The sequence below is a fragment of the Protobothrops mucrosquamatus genome, unplaced genomic scaffold (assembly GCF_001527695.2).
Source record: "Protobothrops mucrosquamatus isolate PMUCROS unplaced genomic scaffold, P.Mucros_1.0 scaffold249, whole genome shotgun sequence".
Taxonomy (NCBI): domain Eukaryota; kingdom Metazoa; phylum Chordata; class Lepidosauria; order Squamata; family Viperidae; genus Protobothrops; species Protobothrops mucrosquamatus.
The window spans coordinates 353,220-362,419 of record NW_015386597.1 but is presented as its reverse complement, the minus strand read 5'-3'; the positions used below and the strand labels follow the sequence as shown (position 1 = coordinate 362,419).

Here is a 9,200-nt window from a genome sequence, read left to right as displayed (position 1 = left end):
CTAATTGAAAAAACATCCAAAAAGAAGGGAATGACAAAAGATCTTTGTATTATCACCAAAAAATCTATGTGGACTTACAAGAATTAAGTATGAATTGAAGGAATTTTTGATATTTTTTTTTAAAAAAACTAGATATTATCGCTTGTTCTAGTTTATTACAGTCCTTACTATAGTTTTTAATATACTTTAATTGGTGATTTAGAAGAGGAATATGTGCCCCAAAGAATTTAATATCTATACTCAACTATTGTAAAATGTGTGTGTAGCTGATCTTCATATTCTTCTAGTGTACATGTGGTTGTTGTAGCTATTTATAGAAGAAAAGGGGCTTTCCATTTTTCAAAAAATCTGAGTTGTAAGAACTGGAATGAAAATATGCCTTCTTTTCAAAGCAGTGACAGAAATGGTTGTGGTTTATTTCCATTCTGCAGCAGGGACAGAGAGGAAAAATGCTTAAATACTTAATTTTGTTATGCATATTTACTGCCAAGGCTTTAATAATAATATTTCTAAGCTGCTGGTATTGCATTAAGTTAAATCAGCTGCAGGAAAATCTCCACTAATTATTATGAATGTATAGTAATGATAATAAACATGTAAGTCTTGAAAGAACTGTAAAAATCCTTTTTTGTTTTTAATTGAAAGTTAAGTTCTATATATATTTGCTCAAAAATTTGGTATCAGGATCCTAACCATGTATTTGGTTCCCGAAAGATCTTTCTGGAAAGAAAGATGAGAATTGCATGAGAGCATCAAAATGCTGAAAATATATGTTGTAGGTTGCGGCACAGAAGAACTAAGATACCACATGGCTTGAAATTAGGAATCATTGAATTATAGGGCTGGAAGGGATATTGGAGATCTTCTAGTCCAACACCCTGCCCAGGGCACGAGGCATTATATCATTTTAGACAAATAGTTGTCCAATCTTTTCTTGAAAACCTCCAGCAATGGAGCACCCATGACTTTGGGAGGCAACCTCTTCCATTAATTAATTGTTCTCACTGTCAGGAAATTTTTCCTTAGTTCCAGGTTGGATCTCCCTCTGATGAGCTTCTACCCATTGCTTCTTGTCCTGCCCTCAGGTGCTTTGGAGAACAAATTGACCCCTTCTTCCCTATAGCTTTCAAGTGAGGGTGAAGGTTCATTCTGCGAGCTTGTGGGTTTGGTTTCCAAACGTTTCGTTACCAGGTGACATCTTTAGCGGAGTTTAGAGGATGTCAGTGTTCTTCTGTTTATAAGGGCTTCAAGTGGGCTTCACTTGAATTTGTCTTAGACCTAGTGCTTACCTTGAAGCATCCCACTGCATACTTCTTTCCTCTCCACATAGATGTAGTTCTATTGAAAAGCACATGCTGAGTGCATTTGGTCAGCCAGCTGCAAATCCATCTGGTGGTCGTACTGTCTATCCCATTGTTCTGTCTTACTAAGAAGTAGGGTGTGGTCTACTTTATCAAATACCTTATTGAAGTCTAAATATATTATGTGCACAGCATTTCCTTGATCCAGTAAGGTTTGTTTGGCATGACCTGCTTTTAACAAACCCAGGCAGGCTTCTAGTACTCATCTGGTTCATTTCTAGGTGCTCACAGATCCTCTGCTTGCTTATCTTTTACAGGATTTTCCCAAGTATTGATGTCATGCTGATTGGTCTATAGTTTCCTGGAACTATTTCCTCTTTTTGAAGATTGGAATCACATCAGCTTTTTTCCAATTGCTCCAGGAACCAGGAACAATTTTATTCAGTGGTTCCATGATCATATGTGCCAGCTCCTTCAGTACCTGGCAATTTGAACTCATTCCAAAGTGGATAGATGTTCTCTTACCAAATTTTTTAACTATTTTGACTTCTATTCCTGTTCTGTCTCCCACAGTGCTGCTTTTCATAGGCGGGGCTGTTTTTTTCCTTATGCATAAAAACAGTCGCAATGAAGGAATTAAGCAATTCTGCTTTATTGATCTACCTTTTCATGAATACTTGGATGGGTTTGGAAAAAAACTTTCCAATCCTTTTGCTTTTGGCTACTGCATCAGCCTTGCTTTGTTCAAGAAGTTGTTATCTTGTGGTTTTTGAGCATCTGGTATATGTGTGCCTTTGGTTCAGCATGCTTCTTGTAGACTTCTTGATTCCAACTTCAGCTTTTTCTGGCCTGGTCTCTGTGTGCTTTATCTTTCAGTATTCATTCCTTTTGGATGACCCATATTTTTCTGGGAACAACAGTCGACATGATTCGTCCCACTAGGTATATATTTATGACTATTATGTATTGTACCATGTTGCGAGGTGGAGGAATGCAAGTTTCCTGGTCATCTTGCTGCATAGCAATTTATCTCATCATGCTTCAGTTCCCACCACATTCCATTCCCCCGTAACTTGCTTTTGAGCAACTTGCCCTTTCCCCCAGTCTTGTTCGCTCTGTGTTGCAGACTGCAAACTATAAAAGTCTGTGCCCATTCTCAACTGCTGGAAAAACAATTCCAGATCAGAAAAGGAATCCAATGACCTGCCATTGATGAAATGATATCCATCATTATTATTGTCATTGATGAAATGATATCCACTGTTCTTCCCCTAAAACTGAAGACAATATGAAGAAAAAAAAATCTCATTATCATTTTCTTTCCTGTAAGCTATTTGTGCAGTGCTATCTATCTTTCCTAGATCTAGCTTTAAACATCAGGTTCCTTGTTCTACTTTCAACATTGAACTGACTATTTTTGTTCTTTCATTTCTTTAGAATAGGGGTGTCAAACTTGCCGCGTCATGTGACGTGACTTTTTTCTCCTTGCCAGAACTGGGGTGGGAGTGGCTTCCATGGGACACATCTGGCCCATGGGCTGACAGTTTGACATCCCTGCTTTAGAACTTCTAATCAACTCCCCCTAATACAGGGGTGTCAAACTCACTGCGTGATGTGATGTGACTTTTTTTCCATTGCCGGCAATGCGGTGGGCGCGGTTTCGCCATGACACATCCGGCCTGCGGGCCGGCAGTTTGACACCTCTGCCCTAATATGTAATGCTGTTAAAGAAAAAGATTAAGAGTTTCTTACATGAGGTATTTAAAAAAAAAAAAAAAAAAAGACTGTTTTTAGTGCTGATTTGGTTTAAAATGATATTTTATAGTTGAATCTAACTCTAAGGTACTTCTATATCCTGCATAGTTTTAATCTTTTATTATTTAATGATTTTGGTTTTATAAAAAAATACTATATAAATAAAAACAAGGTAATTCCAGATTTTTCTGAATACCTTAAGACAAAAAAAAATAATAAAGGACTAAAAAAGACTTGCATGACATTATCTTTGTTTTTTTTCTTTCAGACACTGGAGAGAAAAGAAGAGATTGGAAAACCATTTGTCTGAAACAGTATAGGTTTCCAGCTTGAACAGGGGGTTGGACTAGAAAGCCTCCAAGACCCCTTCCAACTCTGTTATTTTGTTAAAAACAGCAAAAGGTTTTTAGGAACCATAAAACTGAGCTGAAGAGAAATGACATCAGCTACTGCTCCATGACTATTGATCCTTCTGTGTACCAGAGACTGGGAAAAGTGACAAGGTTTGCTATGGAGGTTTGCTACCTACCTGTGAATTGATTTCAGGGAAAAAATGTTTTATAACAAACTGATATCTTCCAGAAGAACAACATTGAATATCCACAATTATATATGCAAAAGAAGTTGGTATTGATGCTGAAACAAAATTGGATTAACCATGAGGCCAAAGACTTTCCCTGCTACTACTTACTCTGGGAACAGTAGACAAAGATTACAGGAGATCCGGGAAGGTCTGAAACAGCCTGCCAAATCTTCTAGTCAGGGATTACCCATTGGACCAAGCAGTGAAAGTTCTCTGGACTCTAAAATTCTAGTAGGAAAGGATGCTGCCAGACAGCAGCAAATCCGACCGGCTGCCAAATTTGGGAATTACCAGAAAGCACTGCGAGAAATCAGATATTCTCTATTGCCCTTTGCTAATGAGTTGGGCACTACCTCTGCAGTTGTTGAAGTCAATAGACAAATGTTGCAGGAACTGGTGAATGCAGGATGCGACCAGGTTAGTATGCATTTAGAGCCGAGGTGGGCAAGAAGGCCATTCTGTGCAGGTTGTATTGACTTCTGGATATGTTGGAATTATTAGACGACAAGTTGTTGTTCAGTACATGCAGTGCATTCATTTGGGCCATGATTTTTGTCCTGTGGTCCTATTGCCATTTCATATACTTGGCGATCATCATATGATTTGCTAACCAGAGTTTGTTGAGTAGGTTTCAACTCATTTGGTCGCACTTCATAGGAGTATATAAACTAGAGCTAAGCATTTTTGGGGCCAAGGAGCCACACTTTAAAATTATGATGTTGATCTGTGAAGTCTTCATGTCCTTAACTGCACCAGATGGATAGCCAAATATTTTCACCTTAGGCTCTTTCTTTTCTTTTCTTTTTTTTTTTGCAAGGTTTGCTGGAGGCCTTAAGAGTCCAAATGAACATGGGGTTTAATGCATCCCTTTTAAGCTTCATTTCAATGAAAACATTACTAGAAATTCATCGCTGAAAATCTGACATTTTGCCTATTGGGGCAATGCAGGATGCAGTAACCAAATGGGACTGACAGCTGTACGTAGCCTGTAGGTCATGAGTTTATAGTCATAAACCCTAGTTTGTAAATCACAATGCTAGAGGACATACAGCATTCTAAGCCAACATTACTCAGGCTACCTCATGTCATATGTGAATACAGGCTTTGTATAGTACAGTTATCAATTTGAGGACTTTGCATAATGTTGGACTTGTGAACCAAGCCATTGTGTTTTGTACCAGGCTGATAATAGTTGGGACTACCACTGCTTGCCCTCAAATTATAGGAGGGTTCTACATCCCTTTGAATTCCTAAATGCCTTTGAGTAATGGTGATCAGGGGAAGCACTCTTCACTGCATAGGATTAATTCTTCTTCATAGGAATCTGCCTGGTACTAAATCAAGCCTTTGATCCAGCTAATCCAAGATTGTTTTACCAACCTTTGTTTTGCTTACCAACTCCAGAATGTCACTCTATACTCTTTCTGATCCTGATAAGTGCTTCATAAATAAGAAGAGCTTGCAAGCATCTTCTTTCAGAATGTTAAAGCAGTTCTGTTTTATATTCCAAGCTTGCACTATTTTCTAGGGCCATGTAGCTGTTTCAGAAGCTGTTCTTGATCCTCTCCACTGTTGACCATGCCAGTTTATATGATGTAAATATGTGGCTGCTTTAACAATTCAAAATGAGGTGCTTCCCATGCATTCCAAGACACAATCTTGCAAAGAACTACATTTTGAATCTTCTCCATCAGTGCTTTTTCAATTTGGCAATTTTTAAAATGTGTGGATTTCAACTCCCAGAATCCCACTGTCTGGGGAATTCTGGCAGTTGAAGTCCATATATCTTACAACTTGCCAAGTTTGAACAACAATTCTACATGAAAACTGTACTACTGAACTAAAGAAAAGTACACCCTCTGACACTTCCTGAAAAATGGTCTGAAAAGCACTGTGGCTGCGTTGGGGGGGGAGGGAGGGGGGAATGTTGTTTTTGATTTTGATTTTTGCCTAGTCCTCAGTTCTTACAGATTTATTGCAAGTCATGTGATATAAACACTGCAAAAACCTGGAGTTATAAATCCAACAATTAAAATGCTCTGAATTTTTATGATTGCAGTTGGAAGTTTAACACTGAAGTCTAGCACACATTTGTTCAAAAATAATACTATTTTTGAGCAATTTATTGAACTCCTTCATAAATGTTGCAACTCTTCCCACGTTGTGTGAAGTAGCCTATTGTGTTAACTCAGGCATTGTGGCTGGTAAACTGTCACTTATGATTATCATTAGGTATGAACCCAGATAGTTGTGGCTTATTTAGCAGAGCATAGTTAGGCAGGGTATCACATAATCCTGTATGGGAACCCAGTCTCTTAAGTATTTTAGATTTTATCTGTAAAACTATCTACTAAGAAGGTCTTAATAAAACCACAGTAATTAATGGTTATTCTCTTAGTAACATCTGCATGAAGCGCACACTGCTATAGATGTTACTCTTTCAATAATTATAAGATAGTCCCAGAACTTGTACAGCTTCATACCAAAAGGCATGACCTTGCTCATTTAAAAAATATGAAGTCAGAAATGCTGCTAATGGCCTATCAACTGGTAAACAAAACTTGCTTAGCTTGAGTGTGCTTGTGGCAGCCTTCAAGAAAGAGTGGAGCACAAGCCAAAATGTATTCCTTGCAGATCAGTAAGCCATTTAGAAACACCCCAGGCTATTAAATGTGGAATGCTGCGTGCAGTTATAGATAGTAGCTTTCAGAATTTTAATTTCATGGAATGCAACCGAGCATGTGATTGGAAGAGTTCAACCACTTGAAGAGCTTTAAATTGTATTGTGATCTTTCTCCCTCTCCCTGTTTGAAATGAAAAAGCTGGCAAGGTTTTCTTGTTTCCATTGTAAATCAGTAATGCTGATATACCTTGTTGAATTGTTGCAATTTGTCCTTAGATTACAAAGATGCCTTGAGCAAATATTTGAATGCACTTGGTTTTTCCACTGGCGGAGAAGTTTGACCCTTCGTTCCTATGAAGTAAAAAATACTATGCCTATAGCAAAAGATAAGAATCCTTTGAATTAAGTTCAATTCTCAATGATTATATTTTTTGGGAAAAATACAATGTTCCATTATTGCCTTTTGGTTTGTTTGTTATTCCCACTATAGACTGTAATCCTGAGATTTAGTGGTGGGTATTGTTGTTGTTGTTGTTGTATAAATCTGCCTTTTAGATTTGTTAAGAGCACCCAACTACCACAAAAAAAAAAAAAGACCAGGCAGCTTACAAAACCAGGTCTGATCATGCTCAGCCCTTTTCAAGTCAGCCATATCACTTCCCCCCCAAGCCACCTTTATTAGTGTTATAATCAACAGAAACCTCAGGATTGTAGGGTAAAAATATTGTTGTAAAACATATTGAAAGAAGGCAAAGGCAGACTATTTCCTTAATTGAGAAAAATACATAGATGCATTCATGTTTTCGCTAGAATTCAAGCTCAGCTCAGTAGCATATTTGCTTCTTGCCACTTGAAACTCAGCTAAATTCTTCTTCTTCTTCTTCTTCTTCTTCTTCTTCTTCTTCTTCTTCTTCTTCTCCTCCTCCTCCTCCTCCTCCTCCTCCTCCTCCTTCATTCTATGGCATCTGAAATCTCAGCTGCAGTTGTCAGAATGCCAACTTTTGTACCCACTTCCCAATTCTTTGCTTAGGCAGAACTGAAGGATATTCCATTCTGTCCCTAAGGGGCTGCTACTTAGAAGATTAATAACTATACAACTGATGCCCTGTTGGGTCATCATTTCAGAGATATTTCCTTACCTAAATAGAGAAATGGAATAACCAAAGGCAAAAAGGCAGTGGGAGCAGGAGCATCTTCCAACTTTCTGCCAACTTGCCTGCAGCTGATTGCTCTCTGGCAGGCTATGGTGGGACCAGCCTACCTGGCCTCCTCAGGCCTATATTTGGCCTTCACTAGGGCGGGACCAGTCTACTAAACCTCTGGGCAGCGGCTGAGGAAACTTAAGTGACCACAAATTTGTAAATTTCAAGTACAAATTTAAATCCATTGGAGACATGATTCTCAGAATTTGGATGCTTTGTGTAAATTAGCCCATTTGAGGCACCTTGGTTCAAAAATTGTTGCCCTAGGTTGCATCAGTTAAAAGTTACAGACAAAAGAGTTTTAGTATTATATAGCTACATTATATAGGAATCTGGAGTATTAAACGAACACTTGATCTTAGACAAAAGACTGAGAAGCACTGGAATATATTGATTACTTATGAACAATATATCTAAGAACATCTGCTTATGGCTATCTTAAAGTTAGGAATTTGAAATTTGTTATGGCAGCATTCTTGCTTATACTGCAAAATCAATTTAAAATTGCTTCCATGTAATTCTGGTGAAAGCAAAAGTATGGTAAAATAAAAAGCAAAACCAGTGAGGAGTACTGTGATTCCTGAAAAGCTAAGACATATATAAATTATAGTAACAGCATGATGGGGCTAGATCAATGTTTTTCAAATTTGCCAACTTTAAGATGTGACTGGGGAATTCTGGGAGTTGAAGTCCACACATCTTAAAGTTGCCAAGTTTGAAAAACATTGTGCTGGATGTATTCTGAAATTATAATGTCCTCTAAAAGCTAATGCCACAATTAATTTGTTGTGTTTTTTGTGGATGACAATGCTTTTTTTTTATCTGCTGCAAGAGACTAATTTTGCGGTGTTTCTAGAAAATGCAGTACTGTTATATTTATGATGTTGAAAAGTCTGCTTTAGAAAGGGAGTCATCATTGTCAGGCCAAATACTTATGCAAACACTGGTAGTTTTCTTCATCTGCTGGGAAAGTTAACAACACATTTCCTGGTAAAAAGCTTGAGCTGGGAAAGAGATGACACCGCTTTCATAATATGCAAGTGACTTACAGAATGCAAGTGAAGGTGGATGACGCAGTTGATCAGACAGGTAGGAGAAGTGAGATGAATGAATGTTCAATTATGCATAGAATTGAGAACAGTTTGTGGAGAAGAGCTTCCGCCTAGTTATAATTGTAGACTGTATTATGAATTCTCTCTTTTTAAATATTTATTTATTTATTTATTTATTAAATTTATATACCGCCCTATCTCCCTTGCGGGACTCAGGGCGGTGAACAGGCGATACTAAAAACCACGAATAAATAGTTTCTGTTTTAAAATCGAATTGAATAATAGGCCTGTTCTAAAAACACACCCATACAAAACCCCCCACTGAAACACAATCCAAACTACGCCAGGCCGGCCGCACGGAATAGATGGGCCTTCAGGGCTCAGCAAAAAAGGCGCAGGTCCGCAACTGTACGTAGGTCGGGGGGTAGGTCATTCCAGAGGACAGGAGCTGCCACAGAGAAGGCTCTCCCCCTGGGGGTCGCCAGGACGGCACTCTAAGAAGGCCCTCTCTGTGGGAGCGGACTGGTCGAAGGGAGGTGTTTGGTAGGAGGCGGTCTTGCAAATACCTAGGTCCATTGCCATGGAGCGCTTTAAAAGTTGTTACTAACACCTTGAAGCGCACCCGGAAGGCCACCGGCAGCCAGTGCAGCTCGCGCAGGAGAGGTGTTACATGGGAGCATCTAG

The 9,200-nt window shown here is 38.6% G+C and overlaps 1 protein-coding gene across 1 annotated transcript in view; it reads left to right on the top strand.

Moving 5' to 3' along the window:
- The first annotated feature begins 3,711 nt into the window (after positions 1 to 3,711).
- Positions 3,712 to 9,200, top strand: part of LATS2 (large tumor suppressor kinase 2) — a 45,638-nt gene continuing 40,149 nt past the window's right edge. Inside the window, exon 1 of the mRNA XM_015814404.1 lies at positions 3,712 to 4,056. Coding sequence (XP_015669890.1) covers positions 3,715 to 4,056 — 342 coding nt within the window. The 5' untranslated portion in view covers positions 3,712 to 3,714. The remainder of the gene's footprint in view (positions 4,057 to 9,200) is intronic.